General features: G+C 39.9%; 1 protein-coding gene and 1 long non-coding RNA gene across 4 annotated transcripts in view; one reads left to right on the top strand and one right to left on the bottom strand.

Moving 5' to 3' along the window:
* Positions 1–1,701: 1,701 nt before the first annotated feature.
* LOC139776718 (uncharacterized) lies at positions 1,702–4,844 on the top strand. Its single transcript, XR_011719155.1, has 3 exons — positions 1,702–3,427; positions 4,272–4,504; positions 4,666–4,844. It is a non-coding gene; the product is annotated as an uncharacterized lncRNA (long non-coding RNA).
* Positions 4,845–5,215: 371 nt separating this feature from the next.
* LOC139776716 (glutathione S-transferase D1-like) overlaps positions 5,216–16,261 on the bottom strand; it is a 60,061-nt gene continuing 49,015 nt past the window's right edge. For 2 of the 3 annotated variants that reach the window (XM_071713595.1, XM_071713596.1), the window contains 5 exons: positions 6,663–6,909; positions 6,443–6,501; positions 6,227–6,368; positions 5,774–5,944; positions 5,216–5,692 (listed from right to left, as the gene is read on the bottom strand). In XM_071713595.1, coding sequence (XP_071569696.1) covers positions 5,537–5,692; positions 5,774–5,944; positions 6,227–6,368; positions 6,443–6,501; positions 6,663–6,803 — 669 coding nt within the window. In that variant the 5' untranslated portion in view covers positions 6,804–6,909 and the 3' untranslated portion in view covers positions 5,216–5,536. Of the gene's footprint in view, positions 5,693–5,773; positions 5,945–6,226; positions 6,369–6,442; positions 6,502–6,662; positions 6,910–7,618; positions 7,939–16,261 lie in introns of those variants that run through there. The other variant, XM_071713594.1, reaches the window with a different exon arrangement.

Here is a 16,261-nt window from a genome sequence, read left to right as displayed (position 1 = left end):
TGGGTGACAATATGCAGCCCTGCCGCACTCCTTTATGTGTTTTGAAGGGTTTCGATTTTTTGTTCTCCAGCTTAATGACAGCCGCACTCTCCTTGTACAAATTGCTTATCAGGGTCACTAAATGATCCGGGACTCCCATCTCTCTTAGCACTTTCCATAGGTCTTTCCATCTTACACAGTCGAACGCTTTCTTGTAGTCTATGAAGCACAGGAACATAGGCGTATTAAATTCGCGTGCTTTTTCTATCAGTTGGCGGATGTTAAATATTTGATCTCTGGTTCCTCTGCCTTTAACGAATCCGGCTTGTTCAGGAGGAATTTGGTGAGACAGATATTGCTGCAATCTCCGGTCGATTATTCTGAGTAGTACCTTGCTGGCATGGGATATCAGAGATATTGTGCGATAGTTTTGGCACTTACGTGTGGACCCCTTTTTATGGATGGGTATTACCGCAGATTTGGCCCAGTCCTTAGGCCACTGGCCCGATTGCCAGACTTTATTGCAAATGTCATGAATTATCCTGAAGCCCTCGTCTCCTAGCAGTCTTATCTTTTCGGCGGATACTTCGTCCAAGCCGGGTGCTTTATTTGGTTTAAGATGCATTATGGCCTCTCCAACTTCGCTTTTCAGTATCGGTGGTTCCCGTATATAATGATACTTTACTTCGCGCGAATCGGCCTCGCTTGACCACCCAATTGCTCCCGCTTACAACATTATCGTTGCGCTTATCTTATTTTGCAACAATTTCTGTAATTCAGTCAACAAAATTTACATAAATTCATTATTCAATGCTTCGGTATCAAAATGCGAATAATTACAATCGCAATATATATATCCGTTTGCAAAATAATGCACTGCTGATAAGTCTTCATTTGCGAAAGTTCTGATAAGCAAGCTGAAATATTCGTGAACTTGATCAGGCTGCGCTTTAATTTGCATTGTTGAATGTTAAAGGATAAAATTTAAATCAATACCTTGAGTTAGATAACATTTTGTTATTTTTAACTACCATGTGCGTCAAAATTTATTATTTTAAAACAAAATAGTATGATTTTAACTCCATTGATTTAGTTAAATTAACATTGTTTTAGTTAAATTAACTACGTATTGAGTAGGAGCAGTGGCGACCTATAGGAATGGTTAAAAATTATTCAAATTGAGTATAATTTGACCTTATAAATTCAACAGTGTGCGATTCTATTTATCAGCGTTTTTGATGTATTAGTTTTTTATTGGCTGACCGATAAAACACTAATTAGTTCTAGCGTGCCGATAATTCGTCGCTGACGAAAAACTTGCCAATCACGCTCTTCTTTACACATCATGAGGAAACTCTAAAGTTTCAGCATTGCCGCTGTTAGGCGAATGATTCAGCAAGATTTGTATTGACAGCGGAAAAAATGACGTTGATCTCGTCCACGCCTACTACTCGGTAATAACACTAACGGATGACACATCTTATTTTTTGCGAATAATTATTTTATTATAAATAACATGGTTTTTAATCATGAGCGATTTTTCTTAAATCTTTTAACATTTAATTTTTGCTTATTAATCCATATGTTTATTTAAAACATTCGGAAAATAAAAATAATTGTTCTCTTTCTAGACAATTTTCCATATTGCAGTTAAAGCCTGCAATAAGTTTACGAAACAACAACATCGGAACACAATGCTGCGGACACATATTTATTTCCTCTCTTCCAAGAGTTACATATAAGTTTCACAGTCGTCTATTTGTACAGGATCTCGTCTTTTGGAGAAGCCGACAGTAGACAACCACTTGCTAGCAAGTGAAAGCATTGTGGATCGGTCCAAGCGTCTGTGTGACCTTGAGCCTCAAGGTTTCTCCTTCCTCCGATGGCCTGCATTCTATACATTGCGTTGCGCGTAGCATCGTGCGAATGAGAATGAAATAAGTATCCGACGATCGCCGTTATAGTGCGCACTAACACTTTTTCTATTTAACTCTTTTCAATCGATAATTGTCAGTCATAACATCAACTTAGCTCTTTTTAATCTTTAATAAAGTTTTTTTTTTATTTTTCTAAAAAATTATAAACATAACTCGTTTTATTTAGAATGTGTAAAATGCAACAACATTAAAATTTGTATAATCTTTGTATCACAATAATTTTACTGAAAGCAGACGCTACGAAGGCGAAATTAATCGTAAAAAGGAAAATCGTGTAGTTTTAAGAACCAAGTATGATCTTCTTGAAAAATAAGTGATACAAGATATCGGTTTTTCTAAGTTACAACACAGACAAAATCTCCCCTCTTCTCTCCCTCTCTCAAATTTGTTATTTAATCTTGAACAAACTTTACATTTTTCCCAAATGATATTTATTTAAGGGTTGGGTACTATACTTTGGGTAAGATACTTTGGTGTTTTAAAAAGATGGGCCCTTTTAATCTGAATATTTGCTAAAGAAGTCCGGTAAATATAATCCACAACTGAATAAAACTCCAGGATGCTTTGTATATTTTTAAACGAGAATGAAGTATCCGAGAATGAAACGATTTATATGCGTATATGTATGTGTGTATACGCGCACGTGTGCGTGTGCACGGCAAATTAACTTTATTTTTCCGATTATATAATTTTAGCATTTGTGCATACTGCGCACTAACACTTTTTTCCGTTTAACTGTTTTCAATCAATAATCGTCAGTTAATTATGTATGTGTGTATACGCGCACGTGTGCGTGTGCACGGCAAATTAACTTTATTTTTCCAATTATATAATTTTAGCATTTGTGCATACTGCGCACTAACACTTTTTTCCGTTTAACTGTTTTCAATCAATAATCGTCAGTTAAACATCAAAGCTTTAACTCTTTTCAATCTTTAACGAAGTTTCTCTAAAGGACGATAAACCACTTGTTTTATTTAAACTATATAAAATGCAACAACATTAAAATTTATATAATCTTTGCATTACAATAATTCTCTGTAATTTCTATATAAAAAATTGAAGATAATAATAGTTAGCAGAATAATGTAATTTTAAAGGATATATTAATATTATACATGATATAATGCTGTAACATTTGTAATTACCATCTTTGAAAGTTAATTATACAGGTGCAATTCCGTATAAGTTACTTATAAAATGAAGTGTTTCAATTTTGATGCCGACTAAGTATAGTCGCAAAAGCGACAAACAAATAATGTAACGCGATCGATCGCTACGTGAACGCTATGGCACACTTTTTTTCTAGAGCAAAGTTAACGTCATGTTCCCACGCAAACGTGTAGCATGATGTTAAGATCGAAATAAGTACAAATTCCGAATCGGTATACTGCGAATCCAAAAGTCAGGTGGTCACTCGTCTTGATCGAAACCGGACGGGCGGTTTTAATCGCTCGCGGTTGACCGACCAGCAACTTATCCGAAAGAACGCGAGAAGCATTATCGCATAAGTAAGTAGCTCTATCGAATTATTAGCCAGTTGCGGTTCGACCGGCGTTTAAACTTTTAACGCAATTATACTTTAAAATTTCCCACAAAGCAAATTAATTTGCCACAAAACTAACTAACATAAAGCGATTAAGTTAATAACGTCGATGGATTATCACATAAACGATTAGATCGGATTCATTCGTTAAAAGTTTTTTTCCACATTGCGGCATTAAAATTAGATCTCGCTATATGACTTTACCAGAAATAGTTTTCTATATGTACAATGATGAGAAAATTTAAAATTTACGCGTCAAAAATATTGTTTTACTAAAAAAAAGCGTTTGCATTTTTTGCAGATGATTAATTTATCGTTTGAAAAAATACAGTTATAAATGAATAGAATTTCTAGAAAGCTTATTTTTCTTCTATCACTTTTTTCCTCTTTTCTTATAAAAAAGAGTCCTGTTACTAGAATCACCTTGTATAGATCGCTTTCCACCAGTTAAGCACCAATTAAAGTTAAGTGGGCTTCAACTGGTCTTGTAACAGAAAATATGTGTGTATGTGTGTTCTTAAGTATGTCGCTGCAAATCAAGTCGAAAAACATTGTTTTTGAAAATTTATTTTTTATAATTAACTATTAATTAATATGTAATTAAAAAACATAATTTTATGCCTAACGTACGCTTAACGAAAAATATAATGTTGTGTATATAAAATTTGAAATTATATAATAATTATCAGTTTAATTAGAAAAAATTATATGTCATATATTAAATATTATATTTATATAAAACAATATTTTTGTGCTCTTATATAATAATCTATAGATTAATCTGATTTTTATATATTATTTTTTTACAGATCTTATAAATATCTGGAGAGTTATCAGTAATTATAAGAAAAGGTAAAATCTCCTCGACACGTCCGATAGCATGAGCCGACAAATACGGCAACAGTTTCTTGCCGCCTTACGACTGACTGGATTCTATGGCTGTAAAATGGATTTCTGCCTCGTCATCGTCATACACTGGTTGCTCACGCCGTCGGTTGTTGCGTAATTGCTTGCAATAATGTAGCAGGGGAAACCAATACATGTACGTACTCAATATCAGAGTAGCAATGTCAGCGGAGATAAACGATTAAATGCACGCATGTAACATCAATCTATGTGTAAAGAGGAGGGATATCTGTGAGGCGAGGAAGGGTATCCAGGGTCGCCGAGGAAATCAAATAAAATAAAGCGTACTCTTTTCAGGCTGCCGGACTCCAATAATATTTATCGTCTCTTCCTGTGTTTTATCGACTCTGAGGATATGTGTGAATAAATGTAGTTACATGACAAATGTCACGATAAGATACTAAAATTTGTTCACGATAAGATGTTAAAATTTTTGATAACAGCGCACAATAACGATCGCTTTAGGCTTTCGTTTAGATGATCGTTATCTATCTCGCTACCCTAACACGCGTTTGAAAAGAGTAATAAGTTTCGTGTATCTTAAAACTTTTATACTTCGCATGACTAGATGTGACGCTGTAATTAAGAAAATGAAGTGTAATGATGACAAGGCGAAGTATAGCAGTGCCGTTGACTTTATGTAATTCGCGACTCAACGTTGCCATTATATTCTTTCAACATTTGCTGGATGAATATTGATCTTGTTAGCTTTTCATCGCGAACACCATCTACAAGCGTATAAACTGTAAAACTTAACGAGAGTTGATGTGTCGAGGAAGATAAAAGACATAAGTTATTTTTATCACTAAATTAATCATAAATTAATTTCTACAGATTTTTACCAGACTTAATTTTAAATATATTTCAATACATTTATTTAAATCTTTTGCTCTGTACAGTGAAAAGAATTGATATCGCAAAGATATAACGTCTAGCTCACAAAGGATCTACTAGATAAATATGTAATAACAACAACGCTTTGAAAGTACTTATATTACGTGGTTTATTATAACAGAGCTGTCGAAACGTTGGGAAACGCGGTGGTAAAAAGTGAATTTTAAATTCTATAAGGTACATAATAATGAGATTCCATGTCTAATCTCGATCTCAGGTAAACGAGTTACTATCGATCCTCCGCTTTAGGCGTGCACAAATATCCATATCCACGTTAACTAGATTCTTGCAGTTTCGCGTGGTACTTCACGGTAAACGCTTTAACACCTATAGCGTGCACCTCCTCAAACCCGAATCTCTCCAGGTTTTCCTTGCAACGATCGTAATATGCGGCAACGTTATCGTAACGGCTGATATCGAAGTCAAAACACTGCAATCGAGAAATCGGCCTCGGTGTATTTGCGTATGATTACCCCGACATAAAGTCATCCACCGTAAAACACGGACTTACCAGTATCGTACAGATAGTTGTGCTGATAGTGAAATCGGCGATAGTCAGGTTATCACCGGCCGCGAATTCCCTGCCATCGAGAAAAGCGTTGAGCACCTCGAACGATTTCTCCACTCGAGCTAGATCCGCTTCGTTAACTGGATATGCTATACCTCGGATTATTGGCATAATCTAAACGATGACGATTTTATCTGTCGTATCTCGTATCAAATAATAAAAAGAAAAAGAGTTTTGTGCCAATATAATTCCGAGTGTCCCAGAAAAACACAGAGGATAGTTTTTTTAATCGCAATAGAATTTTTTGATCACACGGAAAAGATGAATTAATGCAACTAAATGGAAACTGACAAGGAAAAATCAATTTTATTAAAGATAGTCGTTAGACATTGCAGTTTCCATCATAATTTGTAAATAATAAATTTAAAAAATTTCAAAACGAGCATCAATACGTACGTAACATTTGACAAGATTGAAATAGAGACTGCCAGCATCGAAATACATCATTTGATCGACTACTGCCCTTTCTTTCGGATCTTTCGGATAAAGCGAGTCATTTCTTGCGTATTTGCTGACTAAATAAGCCATAATAGGACGACTGCAATAACACAAATTCCGGCTTAATGCTAACAATGAGTGATTATAAGACTAGAATATGAATCCCTTACGTACCTTTCACACAAAATAAAACCGTTGTCGTCGATGGTCGGTATTGTATGTTGCGGATTAATCTGAAATAAAATAATATTAAAATAGCTTCGAAAGCTTAAAAGAGGATTTTCTGTACTCAACGCCTGTTTACAAAATCCCGATTGTACAGATTGAACTGTATTTATATACGTTAAGAGTTACTAAACCTATGCGAAAACGAGAGCAATGTAAACTGGAAAACCTGTAAAAATTCCGGCGTCAAATGGTCCCCCCTGGAGACATCTACGATCTTGAAGTTAAAATGAATGCCTAGTGCTTTTGCGAGTAGCATAATGGTGCGACAGGGTGGGCTTGGCGGTACGTAATAACAATCAATCGGCATCTCGCTGCTTCCTCGCTGCTTTTCTGCTTGTTTTCGTTATTTTTTCGCGTCTTTTCCACCTCGCGTTTCTCTGTCTCCGTTCCAGATTTTTATACAGCAACTTCAACTAAAGGAAAACTTTTCAAATTTGTATATACCTTAAATCTATGTGCACCGTCGGCGTCGCTGCGCACGATTTTCCATCGTGCCTAGTTTTGAAACAGGACGAAATATTTTTATAGGCAACTTTTCTGATCATTTCTGCACGAGACACGCGTACGCGTAATTTGTGATACAAGTGAATGTAAGTTATTAAGGATGAAAACATTATACGTAAGGAAGAGATAAGTCAATTAGGTAGAGAGAAGTGCCATCTTCGGTTGGACTAAATCTTGATCTAACAATAACATTTTTACGTTAATTTTGTACACTTTTTCCAACTTAGCAAACTGCGCGCCGATTCTTTTGTCGGTCTTGAAATGTAGTTTTCCCTCGGAAGAGATAAGTCCATAGTCAAGCGAAAATGAGATTGTTAAAGTGTTGAAATAATTATGAAGCGCCGAGTGTAAAATAAGATGTCGACAGTTCAACAAGGTGCGAATTAAAATATCTGTCATAAAAGAGTGAGTTTGTTATAAACGTTCTTCACTAATTTGGGCGAGAATTTGGGGCATTAAATTAAGCGTTAATAGCGCAACGGAGTATTTGAGGTACGCAAATAACGTGAATAGTTACGTCTCGCGAGAGCGCAGCAATCGCTCCGTTCCAATTACCGTTAATGCAGTAATTCCGCTAATTAATGCGACGTTTAAATGGCTTTCAAATGTGACCCTTACCTGTGATCCCGCTCAAACTCGACCAATTGATACGAATCGATGATACTTGCGACCGTTATAGGCATCAGCTTAATTAATTGGCTTATCGTTCATTGGGGCGACGTACATACCGGAAATATGTCACTCATCGTCTCTTTTGATGGTAATAGTTCGTCGTAAGAAGCTACGTGTGCAAAAGTGAAGAAAGTGCGCGCGCATAAACGATTCGCAAAGTTACCATAGCAATAGCGTACCGCCAAACAAAACTGCGGAACTTCAACGTTGACATTATCCGTTACGATCGAAAGGTTCCCGGTAAGGTCGATCGATCGGTTAATAAAAACAGGAAAGACGTCCAGTAAATGGAACTTGCTGTACTGACATATACATATAACATATAACATATGTAAATGATGCAGCAGAAAACATGTCGAAAGATATATTCTTTTATTCGAATTTTATTCTTATACTCGATATTTTATTCAAAAGTAGAGCGATTGGCTCAATATTTTGTTTCGAAAGGAGTTAAAATTTCATGCATTGTATATATACAGTATAGAGGAAGTTCAGGTAGTACGGAATAGTCGGGTAGTGGAAGCTTTTTAAAAAGAGTAAAAAAATGGTACCAAGTACACGCGACCCTCGTTGTATTAGACATTGTTCAAAAGATTTGATATCAAAAACTGGCGTCAACTTATTGTAGTTGTCAATCAAATCTGATGTTTCAATATTTTATACTTTTACATACTAGTGAATAAATCCTTTCATCACATGTGAAATATATATAAAAGTTTTGATATAAAATCCTGATGCCAACTAGAGTCTGTAAAATTTAAATTACTGTGCTTTAATTTAAAAGCTATTATATCGTCAAATAAAACCTTACAAAAGTTTTATAATATGAAAACCTGACAGCAATTGATAGATTTTATATGATTTATTTTTTTAATTATCAAGCTTTAATATAGTTAAAAAAACTATTATATGTAAAAGAACTTGGCGCTGTTGAATTTCAAAATATTTTCAGTCAATAAAAAGTGGACAAGTACTTTAGTCACATAAAGGAATAAATTATAAATTATAAATTATAAATATTATTACTAGTATTTAATTATACATATATATATATAAACTCTGTTAGATTCTGTTTTCACAAATAAATTATTATAAAAATAATAAAGCGCATCACTAATAACAACGAAATGATTTGTTATTATATCACAATTTAAACATATCGCATATACTTTAGAATATTTTAAGATATACTTTTTAATAGCGCCAAGTTTTTTTAAGTAAAAATGTAAAATGTTGAAACATTAGATTTAATTGACAACTTATAAATTGGCGTCAATTTTTTATATCAAATCTTTTGTACGAATGTTTAATACAACGAGGGATGCGTGTACTTGGTGCCATTTTCTACCTTTGTTCGAAAGGTAATTTTGATTATAGATATATTTTTACACGGGCAATCGGTGATCAACTGCTATTGAAGATTGTAGGTACTCGGGCACAGAGTCGTTACGTTGATCGGCAATTATGTCGGGCGTTACGTTGACCGTTAGGCGGGTCCTTAATTCTCCGGCACGAAAAGTGGTGATTTCGGTGCAACGTGGCCGGCGGTTTTACGACGCGCCGTATTAACGACGTATTCCCGCAATTCTCACGGTTTTGTTTGCGCGGCGCCATTCGTCTCAATAAATTTCTTTCGTTGTCGGGATGCCGGGTCACACACACATCGACCCCTTTTTTGACAATAAATTCCCGTTACGCAAGTGCGACGCGCCCCATGCAGCGCGATATAATATATTAATTAGCTTCGGAGATTCAAGCTCTCTCGGGATGAATGGGAAGATCAGAACGCTGTCGCCGCGCGTGTGCTGATTCAATAACGCGCATACGCAGACGCTGCTAATTGTCACGGTTTAGTTCCGGCAGCAATTTGCGGCAGACACGACGCTCTATTGACCGACACGAAAGAAACCGAGTTGATTCGATCCGGAATTACATGAACGCGCGGTCAACTGTATTCCCAGCAACCGGACGTAACCAGCCGACGGTACCAGTCTAGGGTGACTTCCGCAGTCGATAGGGTGGTCGATGGAACCTGGACAAATCAATATATCGAAAGAATCTTTCGTTTAACGACGCGCAAAAAGTCGCAAGTCGCGTCTTCGCAACGTCGCAGATCGGATCTCTTTTAAATTTAAAGTAATAAGAAATTAATTAGCAACGAAACGAGTTCCAACGGGATTCGATGCGTGCGGTATCGATGAATCGCCAGACGACAGAAAATGCTTGGAAAATACGCACATATTATATACATAAGTATATGTTACACGAGACTTCTAAGAGACTCCCAATTCTTACAGTCGTCTTCTCTGGCCATGGCTCCATATGTCTCTTGCATTTTTTATGTGCGCGCGGGCGAGATTTCCCGCAGAATTTCACTTTCATCGAATTCGCGCGACACTCGAGAATATTACGTGTCCGCGGTCGACCAAGTCTGCCGACTGTTGATAACGTCGCGGAACAGCCGCGACGTTGGCGAAGTTGGTTCTCCGTTCGCTTGGCTGTTATCGCAGCGAGCGTCGGGCGTGTCTGTGGTGCGATTATCGATTAGCCCCGGCAAATCCACTGAGATGGAAAATGAAATAGCCGCGCGCGCCCCGTGCTCAGCTCATCGACGGGGCGTCAGGGAAATGCGTGATCTATCAACCCTATCGGCGTTACGCTCGCGCTTCAGGCTCGTCGGGCACTCGACCGGCCAGCGCGACGGACGCCCGGTAATATGTTTTAATAATGGGGGCATAATGCGCGTAAAATGCATCGCGCGTCGATGCGTTGATGCGTTATACATTCGTATACCGGGAATCGTTCGGTATCCGATTGTATGTTTTATTGGGATTATCAACTTATACACGCGGACAAAGAGAGAGCGCGCGATCTCAATTTCGTGCGCTCGTTTCGCGTCCTGTCAATATGCACCAGAGGGGGAGAGGGGCCCCCCGCGCGCATCCGGGGAAATCCGATATACACTTTTGTTTACCCCACGCCTGAAATATTAAATGAGCGCCGGAGAAACGCGCGATAATTATCGCTGCGCGACACTAAAGCGCTTGTAACATTGATGCATCGGCCTGGTCGGGCGGGCGCGCGCGTGTATGTTTATCTGAATTATCCCTCATGAACGAATAATGGGAACTTGGCGCGGCTCTCGCTGTCAATATTATCCGCGCTCATAAATATCAAAATTCGAGTTCATTGAAGATGATCGAGCAATTAGGCCAAAAATTATTGCTGCCGATAGATTAACAAGCGTTTCGACGTCGATACGTCGATATTAAGTATATATTAATCGACCGTACGCCGTTCGACAAAGGCCCGGGGGATGAAATTCCCCGTTCATCGCGCGTCGTTTCAACGCGCGCGCGCGTTCACTAGCGATTTAATTTGCTCTCGACAAAGTTTACAAACGACGAATAATTATGATGCTGCCTCGGGAACAACGTGAGGCGCGCCGCGCGCCGCGCACCGCGCCTCGTCGGGAAAGTTTGATTTCAGCAAAGAAATACAATTCCTTTGCGCGCGCGCCATCTTTCTTCCTTCCAGACGTGCCGGACGTGGCCTCTTGGTCAACGAAGTCAAAGACATCGTGCGTCAAAAGTAGCAAAAGGACGTTTGGGCGTCCGTTCGTTCAACAAGAGGGACAGCATCCCCCGATGCTCGATGGCGACGCGGTAGGTAAAAGATCAAAGCGTCAAGACTGCGAAGACGTGTGCTGGGCAGCGCGTCTCACGACGGGAACGTCGCTTTATGCCTTTTCAACCGGTTTCGCCGTTGTCACTCGAGAAGTAGCAAAGATGTTACCAGTTCCAACGAGTTCCAAGGAGTTTACGAACTGCCCCCAGTGTTAGTTCCCCGTTCGCTTTCTCGCTACGTCGTCAGGGGAATCGGTTGTTACGGAATGCGATTTCCCCATGCCGGAATCATGGCCGAGACGAGTGTTACGTTAAACCGAAAATCTCAGGAATAATTTTCCCTTCCATTTAATCGCCAATTAATGCTGGCACGGCATATTCATATTCGATTTATACGACTGCATATATATATTTTTAATCCTTGTGGTTGAATGCGGACCATGTGGTCTAATATAATTCTTTCTTTTTTCGCTATTTTCCAATGTAAAACAGAAATACTCTTATCAAGTCACGTAGTGTCTCTCTATTACACTTGCTAGAAATAAATTCTATACTTGTTATATGAGAGGCGTTCATTATATTTTAATTTTAGCTTCTTCATCAATGCGATATTCTCGCATTTTATACAGAGGCAAAGAGAGAAGGGAGAGCGGAAAAGAGAGAGAGAGAGAGAGAGAGAGAGAGAGAGAGAGAGAGAGAGAGAGAGAGAGAGAGAGAGGAGAGAGAGAGAGAGAGAGAGAGAGAGAGAGAGAGAGAGAGAGAGAGAGAGAGAGAGAGAGAGAGAAGGAGAAAGTATACTGTGTACAAATCAATGCTCATAATTGAAGAACTACCCTTCGACATGAAAATGCAAACGTCATAGTTAGCCGATGGGACATTACTTTAAGAAACTTGAGCTCTTGGAAATAATTTTCGACCGGATGGGAAACGAGAACTTCACGGACTCGCGAAAGTTATTTCATACTACTTTGATGCAGCGTGCTCTGCACGGCGAGGCTCCTGGCTTGGCTATACAAAGACACTCGAGTTTCGAAGTTGGTGGATTACAACCAACTTCTCCCGCAATATGTAACTTATAGAATTTACAGGTACTTCGGCGAAAACCGTCGAGAGCCATTAACCGTTCTCGACATGTTTCCGAGATCGGCGAAACATACTTACTACATAAGCCTAATCTAGACTAGTGTCAAGTCTTTATCTACGTTGCTCACGCTGACGATTCATTTGCTCGCCAGATATACATTGGCCAACTGTGATAACTGCTGTCTGCAGTCACTGTAGAATTTTCTTTAACATATTATATCCTTGATTTTACTGGGTTTTAACTTGATCGTTAAAAAAGATAAGATACATGTACTACGTAAACATGAAGGGCGATCTTTGATAATATTGTATATAATTTTCCGTTGAGACTCTCAGCACATACCTATAATTTTCACCTATATTTTAAAGTTTCAAAAAAGCATGCTTATATTTTCCTCAAAGATTGTATTAGAAGACAGTTGTATCTTTATCAAAGTCTTTTATACCATTACATCTTTATCACAATTGTAATTCATTTTTAGAAAAAATTTGCGGAAGTCCCAAAAGTTAGACTTTAGGTTAAATCGGCGCTTGCCCGATGTTTATTCATTTTCTCGATAGTTCCGGAGCTAAGTAAGCTCCGCAGTAACATACGTACGGCGGAAATCGGTCATCCTTCAAGATACGTGTGCGCACACGGATATTAACACAACGCGAGCAACGGCGCGGCGCGGCGTCGAGTCCATTGGTGCTAACTCTTCGTAACGACGCGTGTAGTGGAAACGCATGTAAGCAAATGGACAAGTACAAAATACACGGCGGGAGCACAAACGAGCTGCCTCGCGTTTCGCTGGGAGCTACGCGCCGGGTTGCACACGGTGCATGCACTGATCTAAAAGCCGAATAAGCGCCCGCCGGCTAATGAGAAACAGCTAATCATACGCCGCACCGTGTATCATGTTTTATTACGTTTACGCGTACAATATATGCCTGTCTACCCCGATGCCTTGGGAAATACTAAACGTGTATCAAAAACGGTCTTGCGCCTTCCTATTAAACACATCGCCTCGTGCGTCCCGTAAATCACCGTCCGATATTTCGCGCGTTAACTCGTCCCGCTCCCGCGTCCAGGAATATATTTTATCCCGCGGTTGCGGAGAGTGCTTTACGGTAGCCCGCTGTTATTTCCACTCGTCGTCATATCGCACACGTTTGTTCTGGCGAAGGAACTCCGCCGAACTACGCCCGGAGTTGCGTGCGGAAAACGCGAACGAAGGAAATTTGCATAATATTAATACGACGTTATATATAAAAGTGCGCGCGTACGATGCCCTTTTTCGCTCGCGCGCATTGTAATTAGCATACTTTCGCCACCACCCTCTTTAGCACGACTCTTCCGCCGACAAGCGGTGACATTATCGCGCTCGTCGTCGACGCTTATCTCCGTCCGGTTATTTCGGACTTTTGTCGCTATCGTTACAATCGTTACAAAATGCCGGCGTGAGTCATGCAATATGTAATTCCCGGACTATTTCGGGAGGACCGACTGTTGAAAAGCGACTGATTACAGGCGGAATATTCACGATTCTACAGCTGTGTACATTTCCGTCGCGCGCGCACACGTGCAATGTGTACATGTACACACGTTGTATATTTCACGAGAATTTGTACACGGCCGCCGCCGACGCCGTTTGGGGTTTCCTCTAATCAAACAACTGATACAATGTCGCCGGAGAGAGAGAGAGAGAGAGAGAGAGAGAGAGAGAGAGAGAGAGAGAGAGAGAGAGAGAGAGAGAGAGAGAGAGAGAGAGAGCGAGAGAGAGAGAGAAACTGAAAGATCCTTGCTAACATCCTCGCTGCCACCGCATTCGAATATTCCTCGTACTTGCATCGTAAAGTCGGGATATCCCCGGACGCATCGATACTCGCGCGAAACGCAATTTCTGTCACGCGCCTCGCCGTTTGGTCGCGGCACGGCAGAGAAAACGCGTGCTCACACAATCCGCCGGAGTAAATTCAGCTGATCCAAGTTCAATCCTCTCCTCAATTCTCTCTTTCTCTCTCTTGGAGTTCTTTTCTCGCATGAGCAACACGCGGAAGGAGCAGATGTGCCCGCGCGCGCCTTCAGCAGATCCAAAAGGAAAGAGGCCAAAGTGAGAGAGAACGAGGGGGATCAAACTTTGCGCCTGCTCCCTCTCTCCTTTCTCTCTCTCTCCCCCCTCTCTCACTCTCTCTCTCTCTCTGTTCTTCTTCTTTTTGTTTCTCCTCTTTCCCTCCTCGGAGAGCGGCAGAGACTCGCCTTATCTATAACCATTCGGCACAGTATCCTACTTTACTCTTCCGCGTACGTACTCTTCCCCCGTTTTGACAGCGAGGCGCGCAAGAAGCGAATCTCCGCCACGCCGGCTGGCGAAATCCCCCGCGTTTCGTCATAGTCACCCAATTTCGCGCGGCGTGCGCGAACGCGAACGCGAGCGGAATGAAATATGCTCGACTAACCCGCGCTTTACGTGCGTTATCCGCGCGGGTGTTACTCGGATATTTACGATATTTCGAGATTGCGGAGTATCGGCTTTTTGAGGAGAATACCTCGTAACGCGCCGGTCTTACTTTGCGAAAGAAAATCTCGGGGAAAAACTGCACCGATAGATTCTTTCGGAGAAATTATCGGGCAACCGGTACGCTTTTGGAGAAAATCGTATTTCACCTGTGATATTTACAACCTACTCGCGTATTCAATGAATAAAAATACCGCGATACCTTCGTGTTAGATTTTAAACTTCCGTGAAATATTTCATTGATACGGTATTTCGATGTTGAAACATTAATATTTCGACTCGCGGATAATGAATGTATTACGCGGATGTTATACGTTACTCGATTACCTCGACGTATTGATTCGTTTCTGCGAGACAATACCGATTTATTTATGAGTAGAAGTATCGGCGTTTCTATTGAATGTAAAGCGTCTGCAGGTATACGCGTTACTTCCGTCTTCGCAGACACGAAAGCCGAAAGCGAGTATTGCCGGGCTACCCCCTTCGCCGCTTACTAAATTAGCGCCGCGCTGTCTCCCCCAACCCCCGAGCTCTGCGCGATGCGACCTGTTCCTTATCTGTAACCACCATGCCACCACCACGGACCGGTATCCACTATATCATCCGACTGGCACCCTCCACGGACTTTGTGCCTATCTTCTCCTCCCCCCCCCCCGTTTCCTCGCTCACGCATACCAGCGTGCACACATTGCACACAAGCTGTGCACCGTGGATTTGGTTACCATGAGCCGATGAGCGCCGGTTAGGCGGGTCTGTTCGGAACATATGCTTTGGTATTAATTTCCCTATAGTCTGCTGATATGCTCGTTTTGAGCACAGTACAAGCGTATTCAGCGTCGCGGGCAACCAAGCGAATGCGCACCTATTAACCTTTCTCCTCGCTACAAGCGCGCTTGCAGCGATAATCCATAAAGTTTTCTAAAGGCATCAGGTATATCCTTTCGACTGTAGATTCTCCAGTCAATTGTAAAGACAATTTCTCGTTAGCGAAAATATTGAGAGAAATCGTTATTCGTCACATTTCCAACATTATATATCTTCTATAACTAAAGTTTAAAATAAAATTTGATTAATATACATAAAGAGAAGTTGTTATTTATTTTCATTTTCATTATTTAATACATCAAAAGTTTAATACGTGTTTTAAAGTTATTAGAATCGTTATTAAGGTTACATTAATGTAGTAATCATATTTTGATGAACACATCAGCAGATTTAATATACGTTTAATATTTTATGTGCAAACAAGAGCAAAATAGACTGTAATACGGAAAATGTTACATGAAGAATGCTATAAAGTATAAAGGATAACTATAAAGACAGTTTTCATGGCAAAATGCAATCATTAATAAGGTCCTTATAAAAGTTTACAACCATCGTTA

Source organism: Temnothorax nylanderi, unplaced genomic scaffold (assembly GCF_030848795.1).
Source record: "Temnothorax nylanderi isolate EJ_2023f unplaced genomic scaffold, tnyl_v1.0 TNYL_tig0125_pilon, whole genome shotgun sequence".
In the NCBI taxonomy this organism is placed as follows: domain Eukaryota; kingdom Metazoa; phylum Arthropoda; class Insecta; order Hymenoptera; family Formicidae; genus Temnothorax; species Temnothorax nylanderi.
The sequence above is the reverse complement of the archived record's forward strand: the minus strand, read 5'-3'. Positions and strand labels throughout refer to the sequence as shown.